This window comes from Sorex araneus, chromosome 1 (assembly GCF_027595985.1).
Source record: "Sorex araneus isolate mSorAra2 chromosome 1, mSorAra2.pri, whole genome shotgun sequence".
NCBI classification, from domain to species: domain Eukaryota; kingdom Metazoa; phylum Chordata; class Mammalia; order Eulipotyphla; family Soricidae; genus Sorex; species Sorex araneus.
The window spans coordinates 390,250,102-390,268,409 of record NC_073302.1 but is presented as its reverse complement, the minus strand read 5'-3'; the positions used below and the strand labels follow the sequence as shown (position 1 = coordinate 390,268,409).

The following is an 18,308-nucleotide window of genomic DNA, read 5'->3' as shown; positions in this document are numbered from 1 at the left end:
AAATTTCCTTGTCTTCCCTGTAGATACTTTGGAAGAAATTATGTGAGCCTAGGATAGAGGGAGGTGTCAAAGAAATTGAATAAACCTGGGAAGTTAAGATGTCCTAAAAAAAAACCATAAAATTTAATTATTTGAATTTCAGTCATTTACAATGAGAAAGCAGTTCAAAAGCGGAGAGGGTAGTATTAACAAATTTAAAGTTTAGGTTAGGTTTGTTTTGTCTGTTTCCCCTGTTCTGCTACCATGCCAGTGGTGCTCATGGATTATTCCTGACTCTGTGCTCAGGATTGACCCCTGCCAGTGCCTAAGGAACTTTGTGCAGGATTGGGTATTTGAGGTGGGTTTGGAAGGATGCAAGGCATCTGCCTTAACTCTTGTATTATCTCTCTGGCTCTAAAATTTTAGGTTTGGTTGATGACATTTCAAAAATCAAAATGCATCTGATGCCCTCATTATTTAAAAATTTTGTTTCAAGAGTATTGGCAGATACTTATAAATATATACTTAATTTTGTGGCTTGAGTGATAGTATAGCAGGTAGTATATTTGTCTTGCACAGCACCAACCTGAGTTTGATCCCTGTCACCACGTATGGTCCCCTGAGCTCACCAGGAGTGATCCCTGAGCTCAGAGCCAGGAGTAAGCCCTGAGCATCGCCAAGTGTAGCCCCCAAACTAATATGTATCTCTATCTATCTAATTTTTTTTTTTGCTTTTTGGGTCACACCTGGCGATGCACAGGGGTTACTCCTGGCTCTGCACTCAGGAATTACCCCTGGCGGTGCTCAGGGGACCATATGGGATGCTGGGATTCGAACCCGGGTTGGCCGCGTGCAAGGCAAACGCCCTACCCGCTGTGCTATCACTCCAGCCCCTATCTAATTTTTTAAACTATCTTTTTGTCCCTTTTATTGCTCTTTTTTTTTTAATTGCTGGAAATAGGTGGTGTTTGTGGGGGAGGTTGTCAGGGATCACTCCTGGCCGACCCAGGGGACCATATGGAATGCCCGGGATTGAACCCAGATCAGCCACATGCACTCTTCCCTCTGTACTTTCGCAATGGCCCCAAGAAATAGAAGTTTTAACTAAAATAGTTATTGTGTAATATAAAGTCTTGCACAAAGGCTGTTGTTCATCATTTTTACTAATCTTTTTTCAATTTATACTATGCTAATAAATCATACTACTTTTTCTTCTAAATGATAGATATTTCTGTCTTAAGAGGAAGACTTTGCAAATTTATGAGGGAAGAAGTTGGTACTCTGCCTTGAGACTGTGAAACAGAAACTATAATAAATGATCTAAACTTACAGGAACGAAGGGTGGAGAAGCAGGCATGGAATCTTAGGATTTCCCACAAACTTGAATTTTTGGTTAGTTTTGCTGGAAAAATGTAGTTGTTCTTATTGCATAATTTTTTCAAACCATAATGACTCTCCATCATCAAAGAAGAGTTCCGGAATACAAAATTAAAAGAGGATGTTGAGACTTTTTTAAAAATGGTGTCTTTTGCTGAAAGGTTTGCCTACTGGCTCCCCCACATCTGTCCATTTGCAATTCTAGTCAGTGCCCTATCTTCAAAGATAAGCATAAAAGATCTGAGGCAAAACACAAGTCTCCTCCACTATTGAATCCAACCAGATGAGTGTCAGGCCTGAAACTGCTACATCTACTTAACTCTAGCTGTCCTTAGGACATAGAAGGTCACATTCAGAATAATTTTCAGATTTCTTAGGGATCCATGTGTAGAACTTGACCAGGACAAATGCAAATCAGTTTGAAATAAAGGTGAAGATAATCCAGAAATAGTTTGGGAATGATTACTAAGTACTGTCATTCTGTCCCTTTTAACTCTTAAAAAAAAAAATTCTGGAAATAGGCGGAGGAATTTTGGTTGTTTTTTTTGGGGGGGCAGGGCGGCATACTGGCAGTGCTCAGTAATCACTCCTGGCAGACTCTGGAGAGTCTTTTCTATTCTTTATCACCACCCAAATAAATATAAAATTATTATCGGCAAAGACTACCTAGGAATTCACTGCTTTTCACTATGCTGGCAAGTGGAGAGCAGGATTTACTTCCAATTTCTTTTTTTCCTTTTTCTCTCCATTTTTTTCTCCCCCCGCCCTTTATTTTTTGGTGGAACCTCACTTTATTTATTGTGGATAGTAAATTCCAGGAGCTAACCCCCCAACCTTGTTATTTTTTCACTTTCAAAATTTACTTCAGGCTCTTATCCTACCATTTTGTTTCTTTTTGTTTTAGGTTCCATCCAACATATTCTTAAATCTTATTTTATGTTACCTTTTACTTTGGGGCCACTCCTGATGGTGGTGTGAGTATTGTGCATATTAAAGTTACCAACTGCTCCTCAGACAAAAGTTAAGCAGACTCATTTAGTTCTTCTACTGTGAGAAAGACTCCAGTAATGACATATTAGTGGATAGTAGAGATGGAAGTTGTTGCAGGTGTGGGAGAAGTGGCTCCTATCAAAAGGTGGGTTCCCTGGGTGATTTCATGAATTATGTTGCAGTTCACTTAACCCCTGATTATCTGCCAAATGTTGCAGGTGATTTGGGTGAAGTGGGGAGCAAAAAAGGTGGTCTCAAGACCACTGTTTCCACTTTCTGCTTGACCCTCCTCGATCCAGGGAAGTGCCTGGCTAGGCCTTTCGGATTGGACTGGCAAAGTCTGTTGCAGATGCTGCCATCCCATCAGCCCCTGCAAGACAACTGTCAGGTTGCACCTGGAAACCTCTTGGTCTACATGGCAGAGGCTCTGTTCCCCACCCCTCAACTTCTCAGGGAGCTGTTAACTCAGACTGGAGTGAGGAATTACTCTTTGCAGGAAATGTAATGTCAGTCCTAACCCTTGCCCAGATTTTCCAGGATTGCCGCTTTCCATCACAGAAAAGAATTTCAGAAAAATGCAAATAGTAATACAAACTAGTTTTATTTAGAGACAGAGAAAGAAAGAACATATCTTTGGCTGTGATGCAGGCAGCAGAGAATGTGCACTTCTAATTTTTCAAACAGCAGAATGTATTATTATAAGCAACAAATTACCAGGTCTCTAGTCAGGAAGGAAAAATGCTAGCTTATGTCTAGCCAAAATAAGTAATAGTAATTTGATATATGAAGACACTGTTGTCAGCCTTTTTCACATACACATTTATCTTAGAAGAAGTAACTACTAGTACTTGGTGGGGGGTGCTGGTAGGGGACACACTTCACACTTGCTAGTGCTCCCTTATGTGGTGCTAGGGATCATACCAGGGTCAACTGTGTGCATGGCAAGCACTCTACCTGTTTTTATGTCACTCTAGACCCCAGTATACTTATTATATAGGTGAGAAAGTAAAGGCCTGAGTCCACCAGGTACTAAGACATAGCTAACATTTAATCTTAGGTCTCTCGTTCAAGAATTTATGCTGTTGATTATGATTATTTACTTCTTAGGAAAGAGGAGGGGTTGAGTTGAAGAGTTAAATGTTAGATTGATATAGAGTTATCAGGGTGATAGATCCAAGGTGAGGGGTGTGTGTGTGTGTGTGTGTGTGTGTGTGTAAATTTAAACAAACTGAATTTGAATCTTAAATTAGATTATCTTAAATAATGCTATTATTAATACAGTATGCTTAAATTTGTAAATAATCTCATGACTTATTAAAAGCTTTTTATTTTATTGTTTCTGGCAGGTGACTTAATGCAAATACCAAGTTCTGAATTGAGGATACAAATTTGTAAGTGTATTGTTGACTTTTATCATGCAGAACCACCAAAAAAGCATATTCCAGGTAAGATTTTATTTTTTTATTATTTAGGGAGGGAATTGGTCACACCTGGTGATGCCCCGAGGTTGTGCTCACTGGGAATTGCTCATCTGGTTGCAATGTTCCCACACGTCTGGACTTGGTGCTTTAGATGTCACACATTCTGTTGCACCACCAGGAATCCCATACAACAGAGCCTCCAGGATCCCTCTTGGCACAGGTACATGGCAGTGGGGTGAAACTCACACCTTACCTTTGGCAAGATAAACATTTTCCACTGAGTGGTCCTGTGGGTCTCAGGAAAGATTTTTTTTTTAATTTTTAAATTAATTTTTTTAATTGACTCACAGTGAGATACACAGTTACAAAGTTGTTCATGATTTGGTTTTAGTCATATACAAGTTACAACACTTGTCCCTTCACCAGCGTATATTTCCCATCACCAGTATCCCAAGTTTCCCTTCCTCACCCTTTCCCTACTTCCCCCACAAAAAGAAATTCTTATGACATGTTGTCAGGTAAGGGCTGGAGTGATAGCACAGCAGGTAGGGTGTTCACCTGGCATGCAGCCCACCCAGGTTCGATTCCTCCGTCCCTCTCGGAGAGCCCGGCAAGCTATCGAGAGTATCTCCCCCGCCTGGCAGAGCCTGGCAAGCTACCTGTGAAGTATTTGATATGCCCAAAACGGTAAAAGCAAGTCTCACAATAGAGACCGTTACTGGTGCCCACTCGAACAAATCGATGAGCAACGGGATGACAGTGACAGTTGTCAGATAAAACTTTCTTAAAATACCATCATATTACTAGTAGTTTATCATAACTTATTACACTTGCTCCTAGTTTTTTATTGCCACCATCACACAATTTTCTCTTGGTAATACTGAAAACATTGATCTGAATAGTAAAAACACTCTTTGTAACCATGCTTTTTCCTATACTGAAAAGTGTATCTTCTGAAAAAGAAATATATATATATGTACATATATGTATATATATATATATATATTTGCTTTTTGGGTCACACCTGGGGATGCACAGGGGTCACTCCTGGCCCTGCACTCAGTAATTACCCCTGGCGGTGCTCAGGGGACCATATGGGATGCTGGGAATCGAACCCGGGTTGGCCGAGTGCAAGGCAAACGCCCTACCCATTGTGCTATCACTCTAGCCCCCATATATGTATGTTTCTTTAAGAAATATGTTCCCCTCTCGAATTTGTGTTCCGCTTCAAATGCTATGTCATGGATCAGCCAGTTATGGACCCCAACTCAAAACTGGCTCAGTAAAAATGCAGAATAGAACTTGATCATTTATTTCATGTTCTTTCTACTTGTTTTCATGCTGTGGTAGCAAATTTGAATGTTTGAGCTAGAAATTCTATACCTACCAAAAGCTTAAAATACTATCTGGCTTTTGTGTAAAAAGTTTATATATCCCTGTGTTATAGCATTTTAGGTATTATTTCCATTTTTTTATTGCTACTGTTATTTAGTGAAAAATTACTCATTCTTTTATTATAGAAGATTGCTATAGAAAATACCGCATATATATGTGAACTAATTGTTATTAGGTTACCAGCAAGCTAGTTCATCATATAAAATTAAAATGGCTGAAGTTGGAGGATTGGCAAAATCTATGGTTGAGTCACTGGCCTTCCTTGAAAATCAACTTGTTGAGAAACTTTGGGTACTTAAAGCTCTGCAACATCTCTCAACTTCTGGTTTGTATATTATTAAAATAAAATACTATATTTTTAACTTTTCTTTTTGGTTGTCAAGATTATAGAGTATTAATGCATTTTTTTTTAATTTTCAGAAGTTAATTGTACTTTAATGATGAAAGCACAAGCAGCCAATGGGATCTGTGCTCACCTCAATGACCCAGATCCTTCTGGACAACTCCTATTTCGTTCATCAGAAATACTTTGGAACTTACTGGAAAAATCTTCAAAAGAAGAAGTCATAGAACAACTTTGTAACTTGGAATGTTTGCTGTAAGTGTAGGTTGTTAGATAGGAATGGTTTTAGCCATAAATGTGAACTAGTGACAGAACTAATATCTTTTCTGGAGCCTGTGTTCATCTGGCTTTTGACTCATGTTGTAGGACATCTTTGTGTTGTGACAGAAACCAGAAACGCATCTGCACAGAAAGCTGCTTTTTTTTTTTTTAATGTGAGAGGCTTTTAAAGTAGTTTTTTTAACAATACTAAATTATGTCTTTAAGTTATAGAAAGTGAGATTCAGTATTGAAAAGGACTATTCTATTTGTTCATTCAATAAATCTTTTTGAGTACTTACTGATTTTCAGAAACTGTAATAAGTATTAACAATATATAAAATATGGGTGAATGTTTAAGTTATGTGCTCATTGTTTTGTCTGCACTATACAAATTTCAGTACTAGGTTGTAGAATTAAAGTGATCTTTGCTTTCAGTACTAGGTTGTAGAATTAAAGTGAATTTGCTGTATGTTGTGAGAGAGTAAGTAAATAGGCAACTAAAGGAAAGGATACTCTATGCTATGAAAGATTATTGCAAGGTGCTACATGTTCTTTAGGAAAGGGGCTAGTCAGTAAATTAGCCCCTTGTTTGCAACAAATGAACCTCTAATCTAACTAACTTAAGTTACACAACAAATTTATGAACTCATGTAATACAAAATCAATAAAACTGTTTTCACTTGCAACTGAACTCACAGCTTAGTAGATCTCAGTGCTTGGGCCTCTTCCTCTCTCTGCTCAATCTTTCGTAGTGTTGGCTTCATTTGAAAATGCCTTGTGGTGATACCAAAGACCAAGGTTTACATTGTACAATCCCAAATTAAGCAGAAGATTTGCTCTTTCATTCTGAAATATTCTGAAAGCTTAAAAAAAACACATTAAATTAAGTCCCTGGTGATCTTGTTCAGTCTGGTGTTTGCAATAAGCCTATTCCAGAAAGAACAACTAGTAGCAGACAGATCTTAGTGGCTATGTTGAACCCTATGGGAACATCACAAGATTAATTGTGGTTGGATGACTGAATGCGTAGGGCTGAAGAGATATTAGAGGAAGTCTGATCCAGACTTGCAACCTTAATAAATGCTTCCTCATGGGGGTGGCTGGAGTAATAGCACAGCGGGTAGGGCGTTTGCCTTGCATGCAGCTGACCCGGGTTAGATTCCCAGCACCCGATATGGTCCCTTGAGCACCGCCAGGAGTGATTCCTAAGTACAGAGCCAGGAATAACCCCTGTGCATCGCTGGGTGTGACCCAAAAAGGGAAATAAAAGAGGTTCCTCATGAAATCTAACCTGACTTCTAAATTATAAATACAAATTAGCAATACAGAAGCGTTCTGCTTGTAGATAACATCTTAGGGGAACAGACATGAACAAATTTAGCAAAATAAACTAAAAAGGAATTAAAAATAGTGAAAACATAAAGTGCAAGTAGAAAAATGAGAGATAAGGCCAACAATGTAAGCAGAGACTGTAGCAAGCCCTAATAAGAAAGTAGTTATCTCAAAAACAAGAGAAGTCTTCTGAGACATAAACCTGAGAACTTTGTAACTTTCCACATGGTGATTCAATAAAAATTAAAAAAAAAACAAGAGAAGTCTTGAAATATTGAAACTGTTTTTTTAAGTTTGTTTTCTTGGGTTATGATCAGTAATTATCAGGGGTTATTCCTTTCTCTACCCTCCGGAATTACTCCTGGAGGTACTTGGGGGGTGGAGGGGAGACCATATGGAATGCAAAGGATTGAACTGGGGTTGACCCCATTCAAGGCAAGCACCCTCCCCTCTGTCCTATCCCTCTGGCCCCTAGACTGAAGCATTCAGAAGAAAAATGGCGTAATTGGATCTTTGTCTTAGAGAGTCACTGACCTTTATGTAGAGATTTTGTTGGTGAATTCTTACCTGATACACAAAGAATAAGATTGGAAAGTGTGGAAGAGATTAGGAATACATTAGACTGAATAGCATAATATTAAAAAGGAAGATACTTTAGTATTTAATAGCATAATATTAAAAGCACTTTAGTATTATTTACATAGAAAGACAATTTTTAAAATATTATTTTACTTTCTAGGGCTTTGAAAGAAGTATTTAAAAACCTTTTTATGAGAGGTTTTAGTCATTATGATCGTCAACTTAGAAACGATATACTAGTGATCACTACGATTATAGCTCAAAATAGTGGAGCACCAATGATTGTAAGTATGAATCCTAATGGTATTAATTGTAGTTGTGGAAATCATGAGTCTGTGGAGAGGGAATCCTAAGCACGGTGTAATGTTTGTGGACTTGAATGTATTGTCAGGTCATGTCATAGTGTCATGAGGCTCCCCAGGATACTTCTTACTCTGCCTGCTCTTCTTTGCATTCCTTTGGAAACCTCCTTATTGTTTCTCATTTACTTACTTACCAGTATTATCTACTTCTTTCCTTTTTGATGATAAGTTTCTATCTGGTATCATTTCTTCCCTCAGAAAAACTTTCACCATTTCTTTTGACATGGATGTACTGGCTGCTGGCAACAAATTTCCTTGGTTTCTTTTACTGAAAATACCATTTTTCTTAATTAATTTTCTTAATTATTTCTTAATTCTATTCACAGAATCTAAAATTCTACGTTGAATGTTTTTCCTTTGTTAGCACTTTAAAAATACCTGTTTTTTGGCTCTGTTATTTCTAATGAGAAGTAGGGATATTGGCACTGTAGGGGTGGGACATGGCATATAGTACTGCAAGTCTAAAATCTTTATGGGAAGGCAAAGTGATAATACAAGGGGTATGTGCTTGCCTTGTATGCAGTTTACCTGAGTTGGATCCCTGGCATCCCGTATGCTCCTCTGAGCATTGCCAGGAGTAATTCCTGAGTGTAGACCCAGGAAAAATACTTGAGCATCCCTGGATGTGGCCCAAACCACTCATCTTCCCCTTCCCCCCCAACACACACATACACACTAGTCTAAAATGCCTAAATCAGTACTGTTATAAATCATGGTGCCTCAATAAAGATAACTGATTTGGAAAAAATGTTACAGATTTTTCACTCCATCTTCTGGTTTTTTTTTTTTTTGGCTTTTGTTTTTGGTTTTGCTGGGATGTATCAAGGTGCAGTTTTCTTTGTATCTCTCCTCCAGCTTGTGAACTCCCTGAGTGTATCAATTTATCATACTATGTCTCTGTGTGTGTGTGTTTTCCTCTCCATTCTCTTTTCTTTGTTGTTGCTGTGACTAGGACTTGTGCTGGACAGTCTTGATTGTCATGCACCACAGGTCACACATTCATTGTGGCACCAGAGATCACAGATGTAATGCTGCATGGGTTGCCCTTGGTATGTGTGGCAGTGCAGGAGATTAGCTCTGTGACCTGGCCTCATGCCTGTAAGGTAGGCACTGTGCCACTGAGCTGTCTGCTTTTATTCCTGCTTTCATTAGTATTAGTGCCTTTGGAGTGCAAACAGTCAAAAATTGGGAAATCTGGTAAATATATTTAAATAATAGGTATAGAATTTATATCTTAATTTCTATTAAATAAACTCTTTTTTGGTATGTTTTCTTTATACTAGGAAAGTGGCTTTACCAGGGAGTTGGTACTGTTTGCAACCTTTAATGAAGGTAAAAACCTGTAGAACTTTTAGTTATGTTGATAAGCCCTTGCATTTTTTTTTTGCTTTTATTTTATTCTTTTCTCTCCCCACACAGTTAAAAGTCAAGATCCTTTGGTGAAAGGTCTTAAGCTTTCTAATTCCTATGAAGATTTTGAGTTGAAGAAATTGTTATTCAATATAATCGTGATCTTATGTAAAGATTTATCTACTGTACAGGTAAAGAGTAATCAAAACAAAACTCAACATTTTTTATTATAGCTCTTTAAAAATTAAGACTGGAAATCTTTCATCAGTTTTATGGTTACCATGGAAAGAAATAATCTCTTGCTTGCAGGAGTTTCGCCTCTTCCGATTTTCCTTTGCTTCTCTGTTAATAGCAAACAAAGCTAAATTTGGAGGGAGGAATGGGACACATCTGGCAGTGCTCAGGGTCACTCCTGGCTCTGTGCTTAGTGTCAACTCCTGATGATACTCAGGGTATCATATGTGATATCAGGGATTGAACGCAGATCAATCGCATGGAAGTCAAGTGCCTTACCCATTTTACTCTCTCACTGGCTCAATATTAAATTTAAGCCATATAAACAAAGCAAAGCAGGAAAGCATTAGAGATTTTCTTATTATATATGTATAGTTCTTAAATAATAGAAAGTAAAAGAAAAATCATATAGATCTAACATCATAGACTATCCAGCCCAATATGCTGATTGTAAATAAATCTCTGATTGTAATACAAAAGATTACTTAATGCTGGAAGGAGTTGCTAACCTCTGTTCTGCCAATCTTTAACTCTTGTAGATCTGCTGTTTCTCCACAAAAATATGTTGTCTTTGTTTTAATTTACCCATTAACTTATCTTAATACTTTATTTCCTTCATAACAGGATGATGTAATTTGAAGGACAGATATGCAAAATTTCTCTTATAACACACAGGATCTTGCCCAAATCACTTTAACTTGCTCAGGCTGGTTCCTCTTCCTATAAATGGAGGCCATAATAATTCTGCTTTTATCATACTTTGTGAGACGGAGATGAGGACTTTCTAAACTATAAACATTTTGTACTATGTAAAAACATTTTGGTCATGTTTCAGTAATTTGTTTGAAATTATTATTAGAAAGTTTGTTGCAGTAAGTGAAATTTATTAAACCTGGATTTAATCCTTGGTAGCACATACGGTCCCCTAAACCCTGGCAGGAGTGATCTCTGATCACAGTAAACCCTAAGAACACCCGGTGTGGACTCAAAGAAACAAAAAAATAATATTTTTAAGTTTCAAGGGGAATATACTTGATGCCATCACTGTGGAAAACAGTATAGATTCTTAAAAAAATCGAAAATAGTTCTTGGTGGTGGAATATGTGCACTGGTGAAGGGATGGGTGTTCGAGCATTGTATAATTGAGACTTAAGCCTGAAAGCTTTGTAACTTTCCACATGGTGATTAAATAAAAAAAATAATAATTAAAAAATTGAAAATAGAAATTTAAAATAAATAAAAGGATTTAGCAATTCCACTTCTGCATCTGTATTTAAAGGATATGAAAAATAGTTGGAAAGATATATGCATATATATGTGTAAATATATATGAAGGGGTGTATATATCTATCACCCCTTCATTTATTGTAGCATTCATTATTCACAAGACATGCAAACAACTAAGTATCTACTAATAGATGAATGGATATATATGGACAAAGATGAAGCGGTATATCTGTATAATAAAATACTGTATAGTTCAAATGGCAAGATTTCATTTGGAATGACATGCACATGATGTCTGGCTAACTGAAATAAATTCAAAAAGGAAGACAAATGCCATGTAATCACTTATCTGCGAAATCTAAAAAGCAAAATGGACTGGAGAGATAGTTCAGCAGGTAGGGTGCTTGCCTTGCATGCAGACAACCAGGGTTCAATCCCCGGAATCCCATATGGCTCCACAGGCATCACAAAGAGTAATTCCTGAGTGAAGAGCCAGGAGTAAGCCCTGTGCACCTCCAAATGTGGCCCAGATCACTTTCCAAAATAATAAAATTTAAAAAATTTATCAAAGAAAACAAAATAAGATGTGTAGAAACAGACAGCATACTGTATTTCATAGTTACCAGAAATGGGAGTTGTGGATGGGTGAGATGGGTGAAAAGAATCAAGAGGTGTTCAGTTATAAAGTGAATAATCATGAGCATCTTTTATACAGTATGGAGTTATTAGGGACTAAGATTGTATACAGTTATTTGAAAAAAAATTAAAAATACATGGGAAGTCGGGGCTGGAGAGATAGCACAGCGGGTAGGGCGTTTGCCTTGCACGTGGCTGACCCAGGTTCGATTCCCAGCATCCCATATGGTCCCCTGAGCACTGCCAGGAGTAATTCCTGAGTGCAAAGCCAGGAGTAACTCCTGTGCATCACCAGGTGTGACCCAAAAAGCAAAAATAAATAAACAAAAATAAAATTTAAAAAAATAGATGGGAAGTAGACTTGTGATATTTTGCAATATACAAATACCAAATTATATACATAAAACTAATATTATAATAATTTTAAATTAAATATATTTGTATTCTGTATTACCTAAATTTATCGTCAAATAAAGTTGTGAATAAAATATCACTGTATCACTGTCACTGTCATCCCATTGTTCATCAATTTGCTCCAACGGGCAACAGTAACCGAGCGGGCACCAGTAACATCTCCCTTGTGAGACTTGTTACTGTTTTTGGCATATCCAATACCCCATGGATAACTTGCCAGGCTCTGCCGTGTGGGTGGGATACTCTTGGTAGCTTGCCGGGCTCTCCGAGAGGGATGGAGGAATCAAACACTGGTCAGCCTCGTGCAAGGCAAACACCCTACCCACTGTGCTATCGCTCTAGCCCATGTTAATTGTTATTGAATTGAAATTGAACAGTAACAAGGTTAAATACTGTTCAGAAAGACTTCTGACTTTATTTTGTCACTCGAGAAAATTGCAGCTTAGTGAACACAAGGTGTGAACTTGAATGGTATGGTTTATTAATTCAATAGTATTAGAAATCATAGAATTATTAAAATGATTTTAAAAAGGTGATCAGAACAAAATGTTATTGAGTTGCTTTATTTGTTTACATATTTTTGTTAGTTTGAAAACTAGTATTTTGAAGTGATCAATAAAGATTCAAATTGGGAATCTTTTTATTTTTTAGATTAAGTAAAATTGTTTTAATAATGTCTTTAACAAAGTACCATTTGTTGCTCTTTCTCATAGTTACTAATTGAAGGCAAAGTTATTCAGGCTTTGTTCACCTATGTTAAAAAACCGGAGAAACTCAAAATAATTGAATGGTCTGCTACACAGTATGAAGAATTACAGTTACATGCAATTGCTACTTTGTCATCTGTGGCTCCTTTATTAATAGAAGAGTATATGCTTTGCCAAGGAAATGTTCGAGTTCTTGCATTTCTAGAATGGTGTGACAGTGAAGGTAAGTGGTACTTCAAGATTTTGTCAAAGTTTTAACCTACATATTTCAAAAGAATTCAATATGTACATAAAAAATAATATGAAAGCAACGAAAAATGCATAAGATCTGTCCCCCTCTGATTTTTATATATTTGCATATTGTAAGGATAAAACCCTGAGGTTTCACTTAAAATCATACATGGATGTCCTAACTGTTGTTGATGCTTTCTCAGTTAGAGGGTTTTGTTTTGCTTTGTTTTGCTTTTAGGGTCACACCCGGCGATGTACAGGGGTTACTCCTGGCTTTGTACTCAGGAATCACTCCTGGCTGTGCTCAGGGAACCATATGGGATGCTGGGAATTGAACCCGGCTTGGCCACGTGCAAGGCAAACACCCTACCGCTGTACTATCGCTCCAGATATTTAAGATATCTGACTTAAATATCTATAGTATGGGCATAAAAGATGACTCTGAGGGCTGGAATGCATGTCAGGGTCTAAAGTTGATCTGGGGGCAGCACTTGATCTCCAAAGTATTTGGGGGATGTGGTGCCTCCAAAATATGTATTAGATTTATCCAACGATTAAAATTACATTCTGCCAGTATTTCATTTATTGATTCAGTAAATATTTGTTAAATGCCTGCTAAATGCCGACTACTGTTTTTACTGCTAAAGGTATGTTCAGAATAAATAGGGGCCAGAGTATAAGATGCTTGCCTTGCACACAGCCAGCCCAGACTCAGTGGGTTCAAAAACCCAGTGCCATAAGGTTTGCACTCTCAAGAAGATCAAGAAGAACCTCTGCCCAGGTACTTCTTGATTACATATCTCACTTGTTTGTGTCTGTGTCTCTTTGCTTGATCTTTTCTTTCTTGAACACATATTTCCTCTCCTTGGCTGCATGTTCATGTTTTCCTAAATTTCATTCAAGGATGATGATCTTGCTTAACTAAAACAAAATAAACAGCACCATGAATGACCCCCTGCACACTAGCAGGCCTGATCCCTGATCACAGAGCCAGGAGTAAGCCCTGAGTTCAGCCAGGTGTGGCCCAAACCACTCCTCTACGCCTCCTACCAATAGTCTGTCTTCTTGAAGCTCAAGAGCTCCATTTTGGCTGGAGAGATAGCTCAACAGGCTGATCACATGCTTTGCAGATAGGAAGCCTGGGTTTGATTTCTGGTACTGTATAAGGTCCTCCAAGCCCTGCTAGGAGTTATTTCAGAATATTAAGTCTAAAGTAACAATCCCCACCCTCCCCACTTCAACATCTAGATCTTTCAGTCTAGCTCAAAGACTGAAGTACTGGTTCTACATGTAATCTAAATTAATAGATCCCCAATCTATATAAATATTTAATTTCATTTCTCATTTCTTATAATAATAAAAATAGATTGTTAAAGGGAGATATTACATTCTTTGTTGGTAGTAATTTTTCACTCGAAATTTTTTTTCGCTTTTTTGCTTACATCCGGCTAAGAGGGAAGGGAAGGATAATACTAATTCTAAATTATTTAATCTAAAATAATTGTAAAATTTTTTAGAAAAAAATTTTTCTAAAAAGTAGTCTTTCTAAATAGTACACATCTATTTAATGTGTAGCTGATATATTGTTTTGTATTTAAAATGTTTAATTTTTCCAAGTAAAGTGCATTTTGACAATTTCTCCACAGATCCCTTCTTTAGCCACGGTAACAGTTTTCATGGTTCAGGTGGCCGTGGCACCAAGTTTGCCCAGATGCGTTATACTTTAAGACTCCTGAGAGCCATGGTCTACCTTGAGGATGACACAATAAACAGCGATCTTTGTGAAAAGGGAATAATTCAGCAACTTACAGGTAAAACATAACTTGCTTATGCACCAATGAAAGTAGAATATTTATAACTCTAGAGATTTTTCTTGGAAGTGTTACCTATAAACGTGTTACACATAAACTTGTTATACATAGTGGGAAAATAGCAAGTCTTCATCTAAGGGGAAAATAAAATAAAATTATGTAGAAAGAAGAAGCAGATCAGTGATCAGCAAGGTCGGGGTTTTAGAAGATACTCTTGATAGTGACTCATAGTCCCCTCTGTCTGTGACATATCTCTAGATTCGGTCTCCTGAATGCTCAACTACCATCCTTTGAGTCAGATCCTCACCTGGAATTGTTTAAAAGGACCAGGACATGTCAGTTCAGGGCCGTCTTTGGATACAGGCTTTGATATCAGGGTCTCCTGCTTTGAAAAATAGCCCATTCCTGCTATTACGATGCCCCATAGAATATTAGAGAAATTTTATTTATCCCTATTTAAATTTGAAAGGAAAACTTTATTTGAACTCAAGTTTTATTGGAAATCTCATTTCATCAGTGTAATTTGCTGTTTTCGGGTGTTTTTAATTCTGATTAAAGTAGGGAAGAAATTTGGGAAACAGTTTTACCTAAAATGGTTGGAGATATCTTTAGATAGACACCAGAAGATGCAGAAAGAAGTGACAGAGAGAGAAAAGATCTTGCTTAAAATTGACTCATTAGAAGAGATGAGCTGACGTTTTGGACATATATTTATAAGAACACAATCCTGCCTCATGAAATTTTAAGTAATTTTATTTAGTTCTGTTGTTGTTTGGGCCACACCTGGCAGTGTTCAGGGCTTATTTCTGGCTCTTTGCACAGGGCCCATTCCTGGCAGCACGTTGGGACCTTGTGTAGTGCAAGGGAAGGGAGCTGGTTTGGCCTTCTGCAAGGCAAGTGCCTTACTTGCTGTTTTGTTTGATGAGTGAAGCACCAGGGTGGTAGACCATTGTTTACTGACACTGTTATTAACTATAGAAATTAATTATAAAAATTCTATATGTGGCTGCTGATTGTACTTAGAGCCCAAGTGGTTATGCTGCTTGCCTTGCATGCATCTGACACACACTCGATTCCTGATACTATGTAGTCCCTGCTGAGCATCACCAGCTGCGGCCCTGGAAGCCCCCAATGCTGCAGGATACACAGGTTATCCTTGGCACGGGGGCATCCAAGCAGCATCTCATCCTCTGGACATTACATTGTGCAGCTGGTCTAGTTGGCCAAATTGCTTTTGGGGGTCCCAGGCTTCCTGAGCACCTCTTGGGAGCCCATCCCTTAAGACCAGAATTCATGTGTTATCTTTGTCTAGTATTTAGGTAACTATGCAATGAAAATGGCCTTTTAAAAATAGTTTTTCTTGGGACAGAGATGGTACCGGGGGTAAAGTGATTTTCCCTGCACACCACTAACCCTCTTTCAATTCCTGTACTACATGTGGTACTGCTGAGCACTGCCAAGATTCACTACTGAGAACAGAACCAGGCACGGCAGTCTCTGAGAACTGCCAGGTATGGCCTAAGCTCCCTCACATATCCCAAATTGTCTAGCTGAAATTATATAGGGAAATTTTCAAGACAATAAATGCAATATCAAATAACTTTATGTTTTTTCCATTTTTTCATTACAGGAATCTTTAAAAATACAATAAACAAGCATCATGATAAGGATGAGGCCATTGTTTTGGAAATTCAATCTGATATATTTCTTATCTTATCTGGTCTTTGTGAGCATCATCTTTCTAGAAAGGTATGAATGCCTGTGTCTCAGTTTGATTTAAATCTTCAAGTCACCTAGCACTAACCGTACACAAATAGTGGTGTTTTTTAATCTTTTGAAGAGTTAAAGTCCAAGGGTTTGTCTTTAACTGCAAGAACTTTGTTTTATATTCTGGATACAGTCTATTCCCTTGTGTTGTGTCTTGGCATACCTTCAATGAGTGAACTTGCCAAGTTTTTTCTCTTCCTTCTTCTGACTTTACCCTGAAGGTCCAATTTAGTTGTAGCTGCTGATAAGATTTCATCCTTTCTTAGAGCTGCATAGTGTTTCTTTTTATAACTGGAGTTTAGTTATTTACCTTAAGTGTTATTATTCTGAGATTTTAGTTTAATATGGTTTTTGCTTGTTTTTTGTTGTTGTTGTTTATTTGTTTCTTTGTTTGGTGGGGACTGCACACTGCATGGGCAGCAGTCAGGATCACCTCTGTGTGTATACAGTGGCAGGGATTAAGCTCATGGCCTTGAGAGCCTAAACCACTGAGCCATCTTCTAGGCCCTTTCTCACTGGGAATTCCTAACAACAGACCTGTCAGGATTGCCTTAGCATGTGAGGTGTCAGTACTGGGAGTTTGAACTCTTAACTTTGAACTTGCTGGATAAGCACTTAAAGCCACTGAACCATCTTCTGGGACTGAGTTCAATTATGTTTTGACAAATGGATACACCCATTTAACCAGTATCAAACCAGGGATCCATCTAAGGCAGATCCATCTAAGGCATATGGTCTACCACTGAGCCACACACCAGCCTTTATGCCCTCTCTTAAAATGACTGACTTTTGATAATTTGTCTTATATGTTTTAGAATAGTGAGTACAATTTTTTTTTGTTTTTCCTTGTATTTGTTTTATTTTCTGAGCTTTATTTAAGCACCATGGTTTACGAAGGTGTTTCAGGCATTCAGTGTTCTGACACCATTCCCACCACCAATGTGATCTTCCCCAAACCATTATCTTCAGTTCCCTTCCTCCCAAGGCCTTAGCAGGCACAAAATAAGTTTAATTTTATATGCTTGTTAAAACAGAATGGCTAATGGAATTATAAAAAAATACTTGAGTAGAAGAAAATTTATGAAAATTGTTTAATTATAATAGGGTCATTAAAGTCAATGTCTAAGGGTTTACTAAGCTGTTTTGTTGCTAATTGAGCCTTCTGTTATTATTTTTGTTTATTGAGCTTAATTGGATTCTATGCCACTTTCCTGTCTAATTTGGTGTGCTCCTCTTGGTGTGGCTGTGGCTGCTGGGGCTTTGGCAGGGTGGGGACTTACCCATCCCCCCTTCTGAAAGCACCCGAGAGTTTTCAGCCTGAAGACTGGTATACCCTTGAGTTTTGGTGGCTTGGCTTGCATCTCTTCCAAGATTAGTCATGAAGCTGGTCATTGTTTACATAGCAACTGTGGGATGTGTGTGTGGCTACTAGAGCTTCCAGAAATATGAGGATTAAGGGAAGGCTGTCTGCCCCCACTCTGAGAAGACCCCAGAGTTTTCAGTCCACAAACCAGTATACCTGAAAGTTCTGTCAGCTTGGTGTGTCTGCAGAGATTTATTGTGAAATGGTGAGGTTGGGCTACTGGCATGGCAGCGGTGGAGTGGGGGTGCATCTGCTGGGGCTTCAGCAGGGTAGGTATTTGGCTCATTTCCCCCTCCCTCGCCCCAAAGGGCTCCCCAGATTTTTGGGCCTGAAGACTGGTTTACCTATGAGTTTTACCATAACTTAGTGGCTTGGCTTGCATCACTTCTGAGATTAGTCATGAACCGAGCTATTATTTACGTGGAGGTGGCTGTGGAATGTTCAGATTTTTAAAAAACATATTAAAAGTACAGTTTCTCTAACAATGTTCTATTTGTCTTATGAAGTAAGTTTTAGGTGATTGGATAAA

The 18,308-nt window shown here is 37.9% G+C and overlaps 1 protein-coding gene across 1 annotated transcript in view; it reads left to right on the top strand.

Moving 5' to 3' along the window:
- The window catches only part of CFAP69 (cilia and flagella associated protein 69), a 61,619-nt gene that overhangs the window by 19,810 nt on the left and 23,501 nt on the right, over positions 1-18,308 (top strand). Inside the window, exons 6-14 of the mRNA XM_055141021.1 lie at positions 3,693-3,791; positions 5,338-5,487; positions 5,583-5,760; positions 7,838-7,961; positions 9,323-9,371; positions 9,459-9,580; positions 12,614-12,830; positions 14,485-14,649; positions 16,280-16,398. Coding sequence (XP_054996996.1) covers positions 3,693-3,791; positions 5,338-5,487; positions 5,583-5,760; positions 7,838-7,961; positions 9,323-9,371; positions 9,459-9,580; positions 12,614-12,830; positions 14,485-14,649; positions 16,280-16,398 — 1,223 coding nt within the window. The remainder of the gene's footprint in view (positions 1-3,692; positions 3,792-5,337; positions 5,488-5,582; positions 5,761-7,837; positions 7,962-9,322; positions 9,372-9,458; positions 9,581-12,613; positions 12,831-14,484; positions 14,650-16,279; positions 16,399-18,308) is intronic.